Source organism: Pan troglodytes, chromosome 8, assembly GCF_028858775.2.
Source record: "Pan troglodytes isolate AG18354 chromosome 8, NHGRI_mPanTro3-v2.0_pri, whole genome shotgun sequence".
Lineage (NCBI taxonomy): Eukaryota > Metazoa > Chordata > Mammalia > Primates > Hominidae > Pan > Pan troglodytes.
The window spans coordinates 109,595,831-109,614,620 of NC_072406.2; the positions used below are offsets into that span (position 1 = coordinate 109,595,831).

Below are 18,790 nucleotides of genomic sequence, written 5' to 3' on the forward strand. Positions count from 1 at the left end.
ATCATGTGAATGAATTATCTTTTCAAAACCAACACAAAACACAAAATAAAACAAAGTAAAGGCTGGGCATGGTGGCCCACGCCTGTAATCCCAGCACTTTGGGAGGCCGAGGCAGTTGGATCACGAAGTCAGGGGTTCAATACCAGCCTGGTCAAGATGGTGAAACCCCATTTCTACTAAAAATACAAAAAAAATTAGCCGGGCATGGTGGTGGGCGCCTGTAATCCCAGCTACTTGGGAGGCCGAGGCAGAGAATTGCTTGAACCCAGGAGGCAGAGGTTACAGTGAGTTGAGATCGCACCACTGCACTCCAGCCTGGGAGACAGAGCGAGATTCCATCTCAAAAAAGCAAAAACCAAACCAAACCAAACAAACAAAAAAACACACACCAAAAAAACCAAAGTAAAAACAGAAGAATGTGGGAGCTAAACCAGGATCTTTCAAGATTTCAAGGGTATAGGGTTAGAATAAGAATTCTGATTATGAAAGAGATAAAAAGATTCATTTCAGGAGACAGGTGGTCCCCAGTAACATAATGTCAACTGAAATAAGCTGGTAAGAAATTCCCTACAGCAAAGATGGTGGTGTCATTATAAAGGCAGTGAGAGTCAATATGCTGTTTGGCATGCTGCAATAGAATGCCTTTTATTTCTTTCAAACCACTAATGCTTGCAGCACACACACCCACACGGTGATGAAACTCTTGAGTATTTGGCAGTAGAAGGGAACTCAACTGCAGAGTGGGAGGAAGGCCCAAGAAGGTCAGAGCAAATACCTTCTGTACACTGTGCACAATTGTGCCTTCTTTGTTTTGTCACTTTGTTTCTATAGCCTGAGATGCCCTGTCCAACTCCAGAATCATATCTTATGCATCCCTCACAAACCAGGTGAAATCCTATCTTAACTGTGAAGTCAGTTCCTGCCTACTCTAGCTCACACTGAACTTTTGTCTTCTCTGAACAGCTATAGTACTACTCATTTTCCTACCTAATCTCCTATTGTTACTTAAATGTTTCAGCCTTCAAGGGCAGGGACAGTGTTTTGCAATCCTGTAGCCTTCAGCACTAAATACAGTGTTAAGGAGCTTAAGAATTCCCCCCAATACATGCTGCTTTGAATCATTCCTCATATGTCAAATGCTTTTCCATTTCCTAGTTTATTAAAATATAAAATAATGAGGGCAGGGATGTCTATTTTGGTGACCTGTACCCTCAGTGCCCAGAACAGGGCTTGGCACATAGCAGACACTCAACAAATATATGATCAAACAATGAAGGTGCTACTTACAGGGGTAAAATCAATAGGGAAATAACAGGATGTCACTTCAAACAACTCCTCCACAAAGGGTCCTGTGGCAACAGAGAAAAAACGAGGTTGGTTTATCAGCTTCACTCATCTGATAAAGCTCCAATGAGCTAATCATGGCTACCACGATATACCCAGGCTATAGTCCCTGGAGATGAGGTCATGGACGATGCGGAAGGCCACCAGAAGATTACGGGGATCCTTTTCCCCATCCATCACCTGGATGAAGCCAAAGGTGAAGTCAGCTCCTAGGCTCTTTAGCTCTGGGAAGGAGAGAACAAGGTTACTATACTGTCCCACAGCACAGAAAGTGTGGGCTTTCTCCTAGCCTGTGTTCTCCCTCTGCTATCACTGCCTCCCCTTTCTCTTCAGGGCTGACCCTTTTTCCATTCCAAGAAAGTACTCAGTGAAGAGATGTGCAACAATATACACATTGCTGTGGAGGTAAGAATTTAAAACACTGGCTCAAACAAACTCTACCCTTTCTTTACTTCATGGGGGAGGGAGCAGACCCCCCCTTTCCCTTTATCATTCTCTCTCAGGATACCAGCTCTTCTATATAACCCCTGGTAAAATGAGTCCTACTAATAGGGGAAAAAGTAGGATGTGCTTGCTTTTGACATTTCCCAGAAAGCTCTGTCTCTTACCTTCTTCCCGGGTTCGCATAAAATTGGTGATGATATTGTAGACTGTGTGTCGGTCCACCTGTGGCAGGGACTTGGGGGTGGGGGAGAAAGAAGTGAAGAAAATGCTCAGAATACCTCAGCTGACACAGCTAGTTCCTGCTTCATAATCTCTAAGTGAACAGTGCTCTTTATACCAGCATAAGATCAATCTAAGAGAAACTACAGAGAAAGGGTATGGATATTGACTCAGCAGCACAGCAGTGGTGCCAATAATTCAAACCTGCCTGACGGAGGGATGCCTTACTTTCTGTAGGTATAAGAGGACACAGGTCAGATCTAATGGCATGCACCCCTCTCCTTGTCCAATAACAAAGATGAGCATATAAACATGCTGAAGAAGAGCATAAAAACATTCACAAGATCCAAAAGAATTCAGAACTTAGAAGGCAATAATTTTTGCTATTGAATCCCAGTTATGTCAAGGGGTAGAGACAGAGGAGAATACCAACATGACTGTTATCCCTCACCTGTACATGCACTTCCTGGAAGATGGCTTTAAGCACAGAAACAGCCAGCCCTGGGGGCAGGGCCACACACAGGCTCTGGGGGAGAGGAGAAGGTATGTGAACACTGAAGGAATTGCAGCATGGCCTCCAAGACACAACCCTACAACAGGCCTAATTAGCTACTGTAAGAATCACAGCATCCTGGTTGAGGAAGAAGCACTAATAGTGAGACTCTTTCTCAAGCTGATGAGTTCTCTGCAGCTCTTTCCAGATGGCTCTGGTTTCCAGTCCCCCAAAGTACACTTTTACTCTCTAGAGGGAAAACGGAAGTAGAGCTGGTAACACTAATTTAGTCCCACACTTGGGCACCTGCTCCTCAGCATGTGAACCATCACACCCAAAGCGCAAGGAGAGAACTAGACAAGGGCTCCCTTGAACAAAGTTATGTAATGAAATGAAGGAGAACTCACAAGTGCCTTCAAACCCTGCAGGACAGATGGGATCACAAGATGATGGTCCTTCAGCCGGTTCTCATAGAACAGTATCAGGTGTACCACTGCACAAACCAGATTCAGCCATTAGTTGACATAGGCACGAGAAGGGCCCAACAGCTTTGTTCCTTCCCTAAGTCTATAACAGTTGTTTCTGTTTGGGTTCCACTACAAATTTTCTCTTTCACCAAGAGACATGTCCTGTGCCTTCCCATTTGAAGGTAGACACCTGATCAGTCAGGAAAATAGGGGAACATTTCTTAATATCCATTCTCATACAGGTCCACAGTAAAACCCATTCTCAGCCCAAAACCGCCTTTCTACAGAACTAGAGTTCACCAATTTTTTCCTAAAGGGTCAGACAGTAAATATAGGCTTACAGGGTATGGTCTCTATCCCAACTACTCAACTCTGCTGTTTTAACAAAAAAGTAGCATAGACAACAGGGAAATAAATGAGTGTAGCTATGTTCCAATAAAAGTTTATAAAAATAGGTGTATGATGTGTTTTTTTTAATGTGTGACATCTTATAAATTATTTTTTCTGTGTATTTTTAAATTTATATAGATGATATTATACTAAACACAAATACCCACACACATATACCCCCAAACAGGCTGTAGGTTGGGCATGTGGTGCTTGCCTATAGGGAGGCTGAGGTGGGACGATCATTTAAGCCCAGGGGTTTAAGGCCACCCTGAGCAACACAGTGAGACCCTGTCTCCAAAAAACAAATAAAAGGGGTTCCCTCTCTCGGCTTTGGAGCCCTCCCTCCCTCTGCCTCTATACAGGGAAGATTCTTCCTTCTCCCTTCCTTCTTGCCCCTTCTTGCCTGTTAAACTCTCCGCTACTTAAAACCACTTCATGTGTGTCGGTGTCGTTTTATCTAAACCAGCATGAGGACCAAGAACCCTGGTGTTCCTCCACTCATTGGAGCCGTATCATTTTGGTGTGTTGGCTGGGAAAGGAAATTTGTTCATCAGACTGAAGCAATCAAACTCCAAATGGTACTGTAAACTGAACCACACATTGACACGCCATTCTTGTGAGGACCCTTAGATCAACCCCAGGAGGAGCCCTTGCTGCTGTTCCCCATTCGACGCCCCTTTTCAGTAGGAAGTAGCCAGAAGGAGTCATCACCCCAAACCCCGTAACAGCAGTTAGTGTGGCATCTCTACAGGGGGGAATGTTGTAGGAGTTATTAAGAAATTATTACGTGCTGCATTTGCCCCTTGAGCCAGGTGGATGTTTACTGTGTGTTATATAACTTCCTGGCTCCTTCACTGAACATGCCTAGTCCAACATTTTTTCCCAATCAGTCACATCCTGGGATCCAGTGTATAAATCTAATATCATATGTCTTGTGCATAATTCTTCCAAAGGATCTTATTTTGTGAACTATATCAGTAGTGTACATTACCATATAACGTAAAAACATCTACATATAAACAATGCAACCAACTATCCAAGTGTTATACCAACTAAAACCCCCAATAAACCTTGAACAGTTAAGAAAAAAAAAAAGAAAGAAATTATTTTAGGCAAATAGAGAGGAAAAGGGGTCCTTGGGAAGTTTTTGTTTTTAAAAGCATCTCCAGAGAAGTTTCCTGTAAAGCCCTGGCTCTTAGTGCCAGGCCGCAACCTTTGATATGCAAATGAAATCCATTAGAAACTGGGTCCACCCAAATATGGCAATTCCCATGGCCTTCCTGCCCTTTCCCCACCTTCCTGGCAACATGGCTGCCCCCATGTATCCCCACATGTGTAGAATATCATGGTGCCCTGCATTTGCATATTAAAAGACCAGGGTAGGAGGGCCAGCTTTTTTGCCGGCTATGTGAATGACATGCCTAGTCAAACCAATCCCCCGAGCCCTATGCAAATCAGACACCGCCTCCTCCAGCTTCCGGATATATTACCTAGCTGGTATCTGTGGCAGGCGGAGTTCCCTCTCTTGGCTTTGGAGCCCCGCTCTCTCTGTCTCTGTACAGGGGAGCTTCTTCCTCCTCCCTTCCTTCTTGCCTATTAAACTCTCTGCTCCTTGAAACCAAAAAAACCAAAAAAACAAAACAAAAAAACCAGGCTATAGTTTGCCTACCCCTGCTATACAAGATAAATAAGTTGTTGTCCTTTTTCCCCCTCAGGACCTCAAAGCATGCCGATATTTCATTACTTTTCATCTTTACCTATGAAATACTGCTCTGTTCATTTTACGGAGTGGGAAAAATACACTGAAAAAACAGTCTAAGGCTACATTTGAAATCCATGTGTCTTTCTTTTTTGAGATGGAGTCCCGCTCTGTCATCCAGGCTGGAGTTCAGTGGCGTGATCTCGGCTCACTGCAACTTCCATCTCCTGGGTTCAAGCGATTCCTGCCTCAGCCTCCCAAGTAGCTGCAGGCGCCCACCACCATGCCCAGCTAACGTTTTATATTGAAATCCATGTGTCTTGTGTCTCAATTCTAATCATCTCTGCCACATATACCAGTGAGGAATGAAGACCTTGAATTAGTAGTTCATAGATACTTTAAGCCCTCCCTCCCTGCCTGTAAAGTTGGCTTGAATAGACATGGGAGACCTGGGCTCAGCAATCCAGGAAGACATTCCTATTAGTGACACCAGTACCTTCCTTCTCCAGGAGCAAGGTGTGACAGTGGAGTAGCACCTGTGACAAAAGCTGGATTCCTCGTGCCCGAGTTCGGGGTTCTGGATTCTCTAGAGAGGACCTAGGGGAAAACAGGATAGAGAGAGCCTGCAATTACCCAGTTCAAATGTTTGAAGAAATAAATATTTTACATTAGTCACACTCACTCCCTGGGCATGGAAGCAGAGCCAAGCCCTGTTAAGAGTAAAAACAGCCCAGGAAGGTGTTCCTGAGGTAACAGCATTACAGATACCAGTAAGGACAGAAGGCTTAAGAGCGATCCTCAGACTGATGTGGCATCATTTAGAGGCACACATGACACCAAGAGCCAACAGAGGTTTCTGCCTCCAGGTACCCCAGTTTGGCACCTAATAAGCACTGTGCTTACTCTTTCTCCCCAGTGGTATGATTGTGACATTCCTCTGAAATACAGCTTAGCAGCTACCCACAGGGTTTGAGAGATGATTGGCAGCTGCAGCTTCCACCAAAACAAGGAGAATACGTGTATTTTTGTAAATTAATGCTAAGGAAAAAAAATTGCTCAGAATCACCACCAAGTTCCTAGAGTAAAAGAAAACATGAAAACCCAAAACTTTATAACTGGAAGGTTACAAAGTAAGATGGCCAGAATATAGCTTTAACTAGTTAACTAGGTAGGATTATTGATATAGGAGAAGCTGGACTGAAGCAACAAGGAAGTGACTTATCCTCAAAATTGCTCTACGGAGATTATACTGAAATATACTAGAAATAATCTAAGCAGGAACAAGCAGAAAGTGGAAGAGTTCTGGCCATGACAGTTGTATTGAACCTCAAGGGTAAGAGTGTATATAACTCAGAGTAAGGGGACAAAAATAAGGTCACTCTTAACAGGATCCCCAGGATAAAAACCTGTAGAAAGGTTTCTACTCAGGAAGTAGAAAACTGTGCATTCAGGTTGGGTGTGGTGGCTCACACCTGTAATCCCAGAATTTTGGGAGACAGACGAGAGGACCACTTGAGCCCGGCAGTCGTGACCAGCCTGGGCAACATAGTGGGACCCTGTCTCTACAAAAAATACAAAAACTTAGCTGGGCATGGTGGCACAAGCCTGTAGTCCCAGCTACTTGGGAGGCTGAGGTGGGTGGATGGCTTGGGCCCAGGAGATCGAGGCTGCAGTGGGCCATGATCGCTCCACTGCACTCTAGCTCGATTAACAGAGTGAGACCCTGTCTCAAAGAAAAAGAAAAAAAGAAAACTATGCATTTGGAGCATTTAAAAATGGAACAAGGCACACAAATGCTCATAGCAGCATTATTAGGAATAGCCAAAAAGTGGAAACAATCCAGATGTCCGTCCACTGATAAATGATTAAATAAGATGCATATCCATAAAACGGGAATATTATTCAGCAAGAAAAGAAATGCAGAACTGATGTGTGCTGCAACATGGATGAACCCCGAAAACATGCTAAGTGAAAGAAGCCGGCAACAAAGGTCACGTGTGTGATTCCATTTATATGACATTTCCAGAGTAGGCAAAGCCATAGAAGACAGAAAGTAGATTAGTGATTGCTGGGGGTTGGGAAGAAGAGGGAAGGGGAAATGACTGCTAATGGGCATGGGTTTCTTTCTGGAGTAATGAAAATGTCCTCAAAATGACTGTGCTGAGAATTGCACAAATCTGTAAATATACTTTTACAAGCCACAGAATTGTACATTTTAAAATGGTGAACTTTATATGTGAATCATACATCAATAAGGCTGTGTGTGTGTGTGTGTGATACACACACATATATTTTTTGAGATGGACTCTCGCTCTGTCACCCAGGCTGGAGTGCAGTGGCGTAATCTCAGCTCACTGCAAGCTCCGCCTCGCGGGTTCACGCCATTCTCCTGCCTCAGCCTCCCAAGTAGCTGGGACTACAGGCGCCCGCCACCATGCCCGGCTAATTTTTCGTATTTTTAGTAGAGACGGGGTTTCACCGTGCTAGCCAGGATGGTCTCGATCTCCTGACCTCACGATCCGCCCACCTCGGCCTCCCAAACTGCTGGGATTACAGGCATGAGCCACTGCACCTGGCCTATATATATTTTTTGATGGGGGTCTCACTCTGTCACCTGGGTTGGAATGCAGTGGCATGACCTGTTTACCACAACCTCCACCTCCCAGATTCCAGTGATCCTCCCACCTCAGCCTTCCGGGTAGCTGGGACCACAGGCGCATGCCACCACACCTAGCTAATTTTTTGTATTTTTGGTAGAGACAGGGTTTCACCTTGTTGCCCAGGCTGGTCTTAAACTCCTGAGCTCAGGCAATCCACCTTCTTCGGCCTCTCAAAGTGCTGGGATCACAGGTATGAGCCACTGCACCCAGCCAATACTGTAGATATATTTTTTAATGGACCAAGGCCACCACAATGTGAGCAGAAAGGTCAAATAGTCTGTTATGTGGGAGAAATGTGTAACAGTGACTTTGTTTTTTAATTTCCCCCAATTTTCTAGTTTTCTGTTTTAGAAGACATGCTGTCACAATTAACAACTCTTACTAATAAGACTTGTCAATTTAAATGGTCTATACCAATTATGAAATACGAGGAAAGTAGGCATTAGACTACAAGCACGTACTTCCTCTAAGTGCTTAGAATCCCAAGCTGTAACACTGCTTTATCAGCTGTTTCCCAAAGCCTTTCCTCCTAGTAGGGATCTGCAGCAGGGTCAGCCTCCTGGGAACTCCCCACACAGGGCCCACAGCTTGTTCTGAGTCAGGTCTAGGCAGGCTAGCATCCCATGGAGGTAGGTGGGTCTACAGATGCACAAAGGAATCAACAACAGCTGATGGCCTTCAACCACGTACCTCATCCCAAAGCCATGGGCTGTGCCAGGAGTTGATGTGGCCTACAGGCTGTGTGCTCCCAAATACTAAAGAAGCCTCAGCCAGACAGCATGAAACTTTTTTCAGGAGAAACAATTCAAACATATAGGCTTAGACTGAGGTACTAATATGGAAGGGGGCTGCTGGGCTACAGGACAAATTCAGGCTCCAGGAAAGCAGCAATGCGCAAAAGTAACTTTTCAGAATACACAGTCAGGGTTGGAGAAGAACATTCTATAGCAGAGGCTCTTACCCAAGGGCTTCCACAACTTGTAACACTGTATAGTTGCCAGATTTCACATCTGCAGGAAATAAAATAAATAAATATGAAAAATAAAAAAAAAAAACCTACCAAAGGGTTGAATAACACTAATTATAATGTTTCCTGCCTGCCCTAGGCTTTGTACCTGGGGGCCCACTATATTTGCCAAGAGCCCTCCTAGATGAGAAGCAGCATTGCTGTAACACTTCAAATATGCAGCTTTGTATAAAAATTGAAAAGAAAATAAATATATCATTTGTGAATGACATGAGCGTATATCCTGAAAATCCAAGAGAAATAAAAATATCACAAACAAAATAATTTGTTAAATTAGCTGGATACAAAATATTATGAAATTTAAAACCTTCATATATATACATATACACAATAGCCTGTAAAATGATATAAGGAAAAAGACCATTTATAATAGCGAAAAAAGAAAAACCAAAAAAATACCTGGATATAAACTTTTTTCCTCATTTTTAAAAATCATGGTAAGATACACTACATAAAAACTTTTGTTTTGGCCGGGCATGGTGGCTCATGTCTGTAATCCCAGCACTTTGGGAGGCGAGGTGGGCAGATCACGAGGTCAGGAGATCGAGACCATCCTGGCTAACACGGTGAAACCCTGTCTCTATTAAAAATACAAAAAATTAGCCAGGCGTGGTGGCATGTGCCTGTGGTCCCAGCTACTCAGAAGGCTGAGGCAGGAGAATCACTTGAACCCTGGAGTGCAGTGGTATAATCACAGCCTCCCAGGCTCAGGTGATCCTCCCACCTCAGCCTCCCCAGTAGCTGGGACCAAAGGCATGTGCCACTACCCCTGGCTAAGTATTTTGTATTTCTTTGTAGAGATGGGTTTCGCCATGTTGCTGGTCTTGAACTCATGGGCTCAAATGATCCTCCCATCTCAGTCTCCCAAAGTGCTGGGATTACAGACGTGAGCCACTGCGTGCGACCTAGACATAAACTTAATAAAAAATGTAAAAATCTGAATGATGAAAACTTTATTTTATTTATTTATTTATTTTGGAGATGGAGTTCGCTTTTGTCACCCAGGCTAGAGTGCAATGGTGCGATCTCGGCTTGCTGCAACCTCCACCTCCTGGGTTCAAGCGATTCTCCTGCCTCAGCCTCCCGAGTACCTGGAATTACAGGTGCCTGCCACCACGCCTGGCTAATTTTTGTATTTTCTTTTCTTTTTCTTTTTTTTTTGAGATGGAGTCTTGCTCTCGTTACCCAGGCTGGAGTGCAATGGTATGATCTTGGCTCACTACAACCTCCGCCTCCCGGGTTCAAGCAATTCTTCTGCCTCAGTCTCCCAAGTAGCTGGGATTACAGGTGCCCACCACCACGCCTGGCTAATTTTTGTATTTTCAGTAGAGACGGGGTTTTGCCATGTTGGCCAGGCTGGTTTCGAACTCCTGACCTCGTGATCCGCCCGCCTTGGCCTCCCAAAGTGCTGGGATTACAGGCATAAGCCACTGCACCTGGCCCTAATTTTTGTATTTTTAGTAGAGATAGGGCTTTACAATGTTGGCCAGGCTGGTGTTGAACTCCTGACCTCAGGTGATCCACCTGCCTCTGCCTCCCAAAGTGCTGGGATTACAGGCATAAGCCACCGCACCCAGACGATGAAAACTTTAAAGCACTAGTGAGATATCACTTCATACCTGCTAGGATGGCTATTATCAAAAAGACAAGAGATAACAAGTGCTGGTGAAGACAGAGAGAAAAGGTAACCTTTGTACACTGTTGGTGGGAATGTAAATTAGTACAGCCATTATGGAAAACAGCATGGAGGTTTCTTAAAAAATTAAAAATAGAACTACTATATGACCCAACAATCCCACTACTAGGTACATATCCAAAGGAAATGAAATCAGTATCTGTAGAGATGTCTGTACTCCCATGTTCACTGCAGCATTATTCACAGTAGCCAAGATCTGGTAGCAACCTAAGTGTCAACAGATAAATCAATAAAGAAAATGTGACGTGTGTGTACACATATACAACAGAATACTATTCAGCTATAAGAAAGAAAGAAATCTTACCACTTGGTGTTTTTTGTTTGTTTGTTTGTTTGTTTCTGAGACAGGGTCTCTCTGTCACCCAGGCTGGAGTGCAGCGGTGTGATCCCAGCCCACTGCAACCTCCTCTTCTCTGTTTCAAGCAATTCTCCTGTCTCAGCCACCCAAGTAGCTGGGATTACAGGCGCATGCCACCATGCCTGGCTAATTTTTGTATTTTTTAGTAGAGATGGGGTTTCGCCATGTTGGCCAGGCTGGTCTTGAACTCCTGACCTCAGGTGATCCGCCCACCTCAACCTCTGAAAGTGCTGGGATTGCAGGCGTGAGCCACTGTGCCAGGCCAAAATCCTGCCACTTGGGACAACACAAATGAACCTGGGTGAACATCTTGCTAAGTGAAGTAAGCCAGAAGAGAAAGACAAATACAGTATCCTATGATCTCACTTATATGGAGAATCTAAAAAAGTTTAATTCACAAAAGCAGAGAGTAGAATGGTGGCTGCAAAGTACAGAAGAAAATGGGGAGAAATTGGTAAAAGCGTTTTTTAAAACAAGCACTAATGAAGATCTGAAAAGGAAACTTTATAGAAAGGCATCTCATATCTTTGAAAGACTCAAGATGACAAATTTCCCAAATCAATCTATAATTTTAAGATAATCGCCATAAAAACACTAACAGAATACTTTTGGAAACTAGATTAAGCTTATCCTGAAATTAAAGTTATATATATATATATATATATATATATATATATATATATAAAATTAGACAGGCAAGTTGTGAAAAGGAGTAATAGAAAATCAGGGAGAAGGTAGCCCTTCCAGATATTAAGAGATTATTATATGGTCACATTTTAAAAGTGTACACTTTCAACAAAAAAAAGGAAAATAAAAAGTATACACTTTTGAATATACTTGTAATTTTCCATAATAAAAATAAAAAAAACCAGTGCAGTTTCAATTCATATTCAAAGAAATCAGTGGTGCAAAAATAGAATGGAAAGTCCAGAGACACAAATACATATGAGAATATGATTTTTAAAATCCTATTTCAGTTAATGGGAAAAATAAAGACTATTCAATAGTGTTAGAATGATTGTCCTGGAACCAATTTGGAAAACAAACAAAAACATTGGCTTTAAATCTTTCACCAAAATATGTTTTTTAAATATGAGAAAATTTCTTTTCTTTTTTTTTTTTTTTGAGACGGAGTCTCGCTCTTTCGCCCAGGCCAGAGTGCGTTGGCGCGATCTCGGCTCACTGCAAGCTCCGCCTCCCGGGTTCATGCCATTCTCCTGCCTCAGCCTCCTGAGTAGCTGGGACTACAGGCGCCCGCCACCACACCCGGCTAATTTTTTTGTATTTTTAGTAGAGACAGGGTTTCACCGTGTTAGCCAGGATGGTCTCGATCTCCTGACCTCGTGATCTGCTGGCCTTGGCCTCCCAAAGTGCTGGGATTACAGGCGTGAGCCACCGCGCCTGGCCTAAATATGAGAAAATTTCTAAGAACAAGATAAAATTCAGAAGCCATAAAAGATTGGTTTTAAAAAGTCAGATTTTCTACAAGGCAAAAATAATGATCACAGGACAAACTGGGAAAAAAATTTGCAAGTCTTATAACAAAAAGGCCAGTTTCCCGATATATAAAGAGTTCCCACAAATCAATGCAGAAAAGGGCAACAATTTAAAATGGGCAAAAACAGGCTGGGCACAGTGGCTCATGCCTGTAATCCCAACATTTTGGGAGGCCAAGGCAGGTGGATTGCTTGAGGCCAGGAGTTTGAGACCAGCCTAGCCAACATGGCAAAACATGTGTGTGGTGGCGCATGCCTGTAAATCCCAGCTACTTGGGAGGCTGAGGGACAAGAATCACTTGATCCCGGGAGGCAGAGGTTGCAGTGAGCCGAGATCGTGCCACTGCACTCCAGCCTGGGTGACAGAGTGACGATCTGTCTCAAAATAAATAAATAAATAAAATTAAAAAAACAAAATGGGCAAAAACAAAAAAATGAACAGGCATTCCACATAAAAGGAACTACAAGTATGTACGAAAAGGTGCTCAACCATATTTACAATAAAAGATGTAAATTAAACTACACAGAAACTTTTTAAGAAAATCTAACAGACTGGCAAAGACAAAAAACTTAGCAATATATTATGTTTGGTCATGATATTCAGAAACAGACATTCTTAAACATTGCAGGTAGGATTATAAACTGGTGCAACCCTATATTGAGGGCAATATAACATCTTTAGAATTCCAGGTACATATAGGCTTTAACCCAGGAAAGCTAGAAGTTTATCCTCTAGCTATCTAGTCATCTTTTGGTATATACATGAGAGATTGGCTCCAGGACCTCCTGAGGATACTAAAATCTGTGGATGCTCAAGACCCTTATATAAAATGGTAAGAGTATTTGCATACAAACTATGCACACTCTTCTGTATACTTTAAATCATCTCTAGATTACTCATAATACTTAATACAATCTAAGTGCTATGCAAATAGTTGTTACACTGTATTGTTTAGGGAATAATGACAGGAAAAAAGTCTATACATGTTCAGTACAGTTGCTATTTTTTCTCCCAAATACTTTTGACCTGCAGTTGCTTGAATCAAGGATGCAGAACACACAGATATGGAGGGCTAACTGTACTGTGAAAGTGCAAAATAATGCATGTATAACGTTATTCAATACAGCATTATTTGTAACAGTAAATGACTGCAAACAACACATGCCCATCAATAAGAAACCAGTTAAATGAATTATAGTACATCCATACAATGGAATTCTCTGTAGCTACTTTTATTTATTTTTTAATCTTTTTTTATTTTTATTTTTTGAGACAGCATCCTGCTCTGTTGCCCAGGCTGGATTGTATTTTTAGTAGAGATGGGGCTTTTGCCATGTTGCCTATGGCTGGTCTCGAACTCCTGAGCTCAAGTGATCTGCCTGCCTTGGCCTCCCAAAGTGCTGAGATTACAGACGTGAGCCAACACACCTGGCCTGTAGCTACTTTTAAAAAGACAAATGAAGAAAGACTGAAGCTATATATATACTGATAATGAGTCAAGATCTAAAATAACAGTGTGTATAAACAGTGTATATAATATGTGCGTAGCATTGTTTTTAAAGGGAGGGGGGATTGTTTTTATTTGCATTTATTTACATCTCTGGAAGATATAAAAGGAACTAATAACATTTGTTGCCTTCAGGGAGGGAAAATGCATAGTTAAGGGTTGAGAGGTAGACTATTGTTTTAAAAGAAATATTTCATTTTGGAATAATTTTACATTTATAGCAAAGTTGCAATGACAGTGCGGAGTTCCCGTATAGCCATCACTCGGTTTCTCTTAATGTTAACGTCTTACATGGCACACATCTGTGAAACTATGTACGAGTGTCAAAACTAAGAGATTAGGTTAGCACTGATACACACTATTAACTAAACTCTAGGCTTTATTCAGATTTCAATAGTTTCTCCACTAATGCCAAATTTCTGTTCCAGGATCCAATTAAGAATACCAAATTGCAGTTAGTCATCTTGAATTCTTAGTCTCTCCTGGTCTGTGAAAGTTTCTTAGTCTTTCCTTGTTTTTCATGACCTTGATAGTTTTAAAGAAGTACTTTATAGAAGGTTCCCCAATTTGCATTTGTTTGATGTTTCCCTCATGTTTAGACTGGGGTTATGGGTTTTAAAAAAGAATATCACAGAGGTGAAGTACCCTTCTCATCATATCATATAAGATATATCATATCATATAAGATAGTAACATGGCTTCTCCATCACTGGCAATGTTAATGTTTATCACTTGGTTAAGGTATGTCTGCCAGGTCTCTGCACTATAGTTACTACTTTTCTCTTTCTGGTACTCTTTTATTTGTAAGGTATTCATTAAGTCCAGCTCACATTCAATGGGGAGGGGAAGATTAAACTCCACCTCCTGGAGGGAGGAGTATCTACCTATATTATTTGGATTTTTTTTTTTGAGGCAGGGTCTAGCTCTGTGCAGTAGTACAATCATGGCTCACTGCAGCCTCGACTTCTCAGGCTCAAGTGATCCTCTCACCTCAGCCTCCCGAGTAGCTGGGACTACAGGCATGCACCACCATGCCCGCCTAATTTTTGTATTTTTTTGTAGGGACAGGGTTTTGCCATGTTGCCCAGGCTGGTCTCAAATTCCTGGGCTCAAGTGATCCACCCACCTTGACCTCTCAAAGTGCTGGGACTACAGATGTGAGCCACTGCACCTGGCCTTTAAATGCAATTTTAGCAGCACAATAGTAACTCACATATATTGAAGAGAAGCATCTTAGAATGTATTTTCAAGGGAGAAACAGGGTAAAAGGCTAACAATCTTCATAAGGCTTTGGTTCACATTGAACACTTATAGCTAAATAAGGTGTGACAACCAGAGAATTACTTCTAGCAGCCTGTTCTGGGTTCCTAATCCACCTACCTCTAAATGCAGAACCTTAACTAGTCAGCTTGTGTCAATGCTGGAAAAAGTGAAAGAGAGGTCTGAAGAAATCCTAAACTTCCAGTTCTCCTAAAGTCTGTGGTCTCACAGCAACAGTTATGAGCTGACCTGGACAGAGGCTCACTCTAGCACCACAGTAAGAAGTCGTCCAATGAGACTGAGGAAAATGAGAGCTCTAGTTAGGACTTATAGCTCGTGACTGGCACCAATTTAGACATCAGGCACTCTTAGCCCACTTGTGCCAGGATGTGGAAGGCCCAGCTGCTGCCCCAGCTCCTGAGAAAGAGCCAAGGGAAAAAATGAGCAGACTGTAAGGGTGGGGGAAGGGGTAGCAGCCAGACTAAAAGGCCAAACAAACCAAGTTGGGTTCTATACCCAATTCCTTAATGGCAACACTTACATGAACTGAAACACCTATTTCTGGGTTACGAACCACAAAAGGGCATTGCAACATTTGGGAAGGTAGAAAAGGGTACTTTCTTGGAACAGCCTGGCTATAGTAGAGAAAACTCTGCTGAAACAACCCATCTAAAAACTAATTTCAATAATGGGCACAGAAGGAGTTAATAATTGTACAGATGAAGCCATAGGGGACTAACAACTGTTAATAGCAAAGGATATCAATGAACTGAATCATTTTTCTTCAGCAATACCATCAAAACCCTCCGTGGATGTCAGGCTAGGGTCTATGTTTGGAACGAAGGCTCTAAGACAAGAAGTGCCAAATAGGGCCCATTCAGTACCTTCTTATTTTTTCATTTTTTTAAAAAATTGAGGTAAAGGCCGGGCGTGGTGGCTCACGCCTATAATCCCACCACTCTGGGAGGATGAGGTGGGTGGATCATGAGGTCAGGAGATCGAGACCAGTCTGGCCAATATGGTGAAACCCCATCTCTACCAAAAATACAAAAATTAGCTGGGTGTAGTGGCATGCGCCTGTAGTCCCAGCTACTCAGGAGACTGAGGCAGAAGAATTGCTTGAACCTGGGAGGCAGAGGTTGCATGAGCCGAAATCACGCCTGGGCGATAGAGCGAGACTCCGTCTCAAAGAAAAAAAAAAGAAAAATGCTTCTTCGGCATTCTGCATACATTAATATGAAAATGGCTGCTTTATAATTACAAATAAATAGCCATTTGCATGGGATTCCTTGAATCCCAGTATGTGGGTGAACTCTCCTGGCAAAGCCCTTTAGTCTTCATATAGCTTTCACAAAATTCTTGAATTAATGCAGCACAAACATAAAAGTGACTATAAGGCTGGGCACGGTGGCTCATGCCAGTAATCCTAGTACTCTGGGAGGCTGAGGTGGGCGGATCACCTCAGGTCAGGAGTTTGAGACCAGTCTGGCCAACGTGGCAAAAACCTGTCTCTACTAACACAAAAACTAGCCGGGTGTGGTAGCGCATGCCTGTAATCCTAGCTACTCCGAAGGCTGAGGCAGGAGAATCACCTGAACCTGGGAGGCAGAGTTTGCAATGAGCTGAGATCATGCCATTGCACTCCAGCCTGGGCTACACAGTGAAACTCAATCTAAAAAAAAAAAGAAAAAAAAAAAAAAGAAAAAAAGAAAAAAGTATAAAAGTAGAAAAAATTAGAGAAAAATGAGGCCGGGCGCGGTGGTTCACGCCTGTAATCCCAGCACTTTGGGAGGCCGAGGCGGGCGGATCACGAGGTCAGGAGATTGAGACCATCCTGGTTATCACAGTGAAACCCTGTCTCTACTAAAAAAAAATACAAAAATATTAGCTGGGCGTGGTGGCGGGCGCCTGTAGTCCCAGCTACTTGGGAGGCTGAGGTAGGAGAATGGTGTGATCCCAGGAGGCAGAGCTTGCAGTGAGTGGAGACGGAGCCACTGCACTCCCGCCTGGGCGACTGAGCGAGACTCTGTCTCAAAAAAAAAAGAAAAGAAAAGAAAGAAAAAATTAGAGAAAAATCAGATAATAAAGCTATTACAAGGCAGTAAAAAAAAGGAAGATGGTGGCCAGGCACGGTGGCTCACACCTGTAATCCTTGCACTTTGGGAGGCCGAGGCAGGTGGATTACTTGAGGTTAGGAGTTTGAGACCAGCCTGGCCAACATGATGAAACCCTGTTTCTACTAAAAAAAAAAAAAAAAAAAAGAAAAATTAGCTGTCCATGATGGCATGGGCCTGTAATCCTAGCTGTTTCGGAGGCTGAGGCAGAAGAGTCATTTGAACCCAGGAGGCTAAGGTTGCAGTGAGCCAAGATCGCGCCACTGCACACCAGCCTGGGCAACAGAGCAAGACTTCATCTCCAAAAAAAAAAAAAAAAAGCCATATGTTTGTTTTCATTCAACATTTACTGAATATTATAAATAGGGTACCATGTTAGGGCTTAAGATAGAAATATGGGCAGGGAGTTTTGGGGAAGTCCATAGTCTGCTGGAGCAGAAAGACAAACATTCATTCATTTATTCATTTTTGAGACAGAGTCTTGCTCTGTCACCCAGGCTGGAGTGCAGTGGTGCCATCTTTGGCTCAATGTAACCTCTCCCTCCAGGGTTCAAGTGATTCTCCTACCTCAGCCTCCCAAGTGGCTGCGACTACAGGCACACCACCATGCTGGGCTGATTTTTAAAGATTTTTGTAGAGACAAGGTCTCACTATACTGTACAGGCTGGTTTCGAATTCTTGGGCCCAAGCAATCCTCCCACCTCAGCCTCCCAAAGTGCTGGGATTACAGGCATGAACCACCATGCCTAGCCCAGAAAGACATTTAAAACAATCACAGTGGGCTGAGGCTGGAGGATCGCTAGAGGTCAGGAGTTGGAGACCACCTTGGGCAACAAAACAAGGCCCTGTTCGCTACAAAAAAATTAGCCAGGTGTGGTGGCACGGGCCTGTAGTCTCAGCTACTCTGGAGGCTGAGGCCGGAGGATCACTTGAGCCCAGAAGTTCTTCGAGGTCACACTGCACTCCAGCTGGGGCAACAGAGTGGACCCTGCTTCTAAAATAAATAAATAAAACAATCACAGTGTAACAAGTTCTGTGTTACCACAGTGATATAAACAGAGATTGGGTTGGCATGAGAAAGAAGTAAAATTCCTGGGTTTATGGACCATGGGCCACTAACTTTAAGTAATTAATTCTTTTAATGGTGCAAATTATCCAAAATTAAAAATAACCAGGGTTGGCATGGTGGCTCACACCTGTAATCTCAGCACTTTGGGAGGCCAAGGCAGGCAGATCACCTGAGGTCGGAAGTTTGGAGACTTGCCTGACCAACATGGAGAAACCCTATCTCTACTAAAAATACAAAATTAGCCGTGCGTGGTGATGCATGCTTGTGATCCCAGCTACTAGGGAGGCTGAGGCAGGAGAATCACTTGAACCTGGGGGGCAGAGGTTACGGTCAGCAGAGATCACACCATTGCACTCCAGCCTGGGCAACAGAGCAAAACTCCATCTCAAAAGCAAACAAACAAACAACAACAACAACACACCCGGAATACCTGGAAATACTATTAATTATGCACTTGGACTCCTGGGATGAAGAAAGCTAACAGAGAGTTAATTTTCCTAACGGTATTTTCGCTGGTATCAAGGAAAAAATCCGTGTAAGTTCATT

The 18,790-nt window shown here is 43.0% G+C and overlaps 1 protein-coding gene across 24 annotated transcripts in view; it reads right to left on the reverse strand.

The window, feature by feature from the left end:
• The window catches only part of MMS19 (MMS19 homolog, cytosolic iron-sulfur assembly component), a 40,518-nt gene that overhangs the window by 17,087 nt on the left and 4,641 nt on the right, over positions 1-18,790 (reverse strand). For 8 of the 24 annotated variants that reach the window (XM_063780951.1, XM_063780948.1, XM_063780958.1 and 5 more), the window contains exons 2-8: positions 8,678-8,726; positions 5,553-5,653; positions 2,908-2,993; positions 2,459-2,533; positions 1,953-2,022; positions 1,440-1,568; positions 1,288-1,349 (exon numbers count right to left, since the gene is read on the reverse strand). In XM_063780951.1, coding sequence (XP_063637021.1) covers positions 1,288-1,349; positions 1,440-1,568; positions 1,953-1,971 — 210 coding nt within the window. In that variant the 5' untranslated portion in view covers positions 1,972-2,022; positions 2,459-2,533; positions 2,908-2,993; positions 5,553-5,653; positions 8,678-8,726. Of the gene's footprint in view, positions 1-1,287; positions 1,350-1,439; positions 1,569-1,952; positions 2,023-2,458; positions 2,534-2,907; positions 2,994-4,847; positions 4,969-5,552; positions 5,654-8,677; positions 8,727-18,790 lie in introns of those variants that run through there. The other 16 variants (XM_063780954.1, XM_063780962.1, XM_001162893.7 and 13 more) reach the window with 5 other exon arrangements.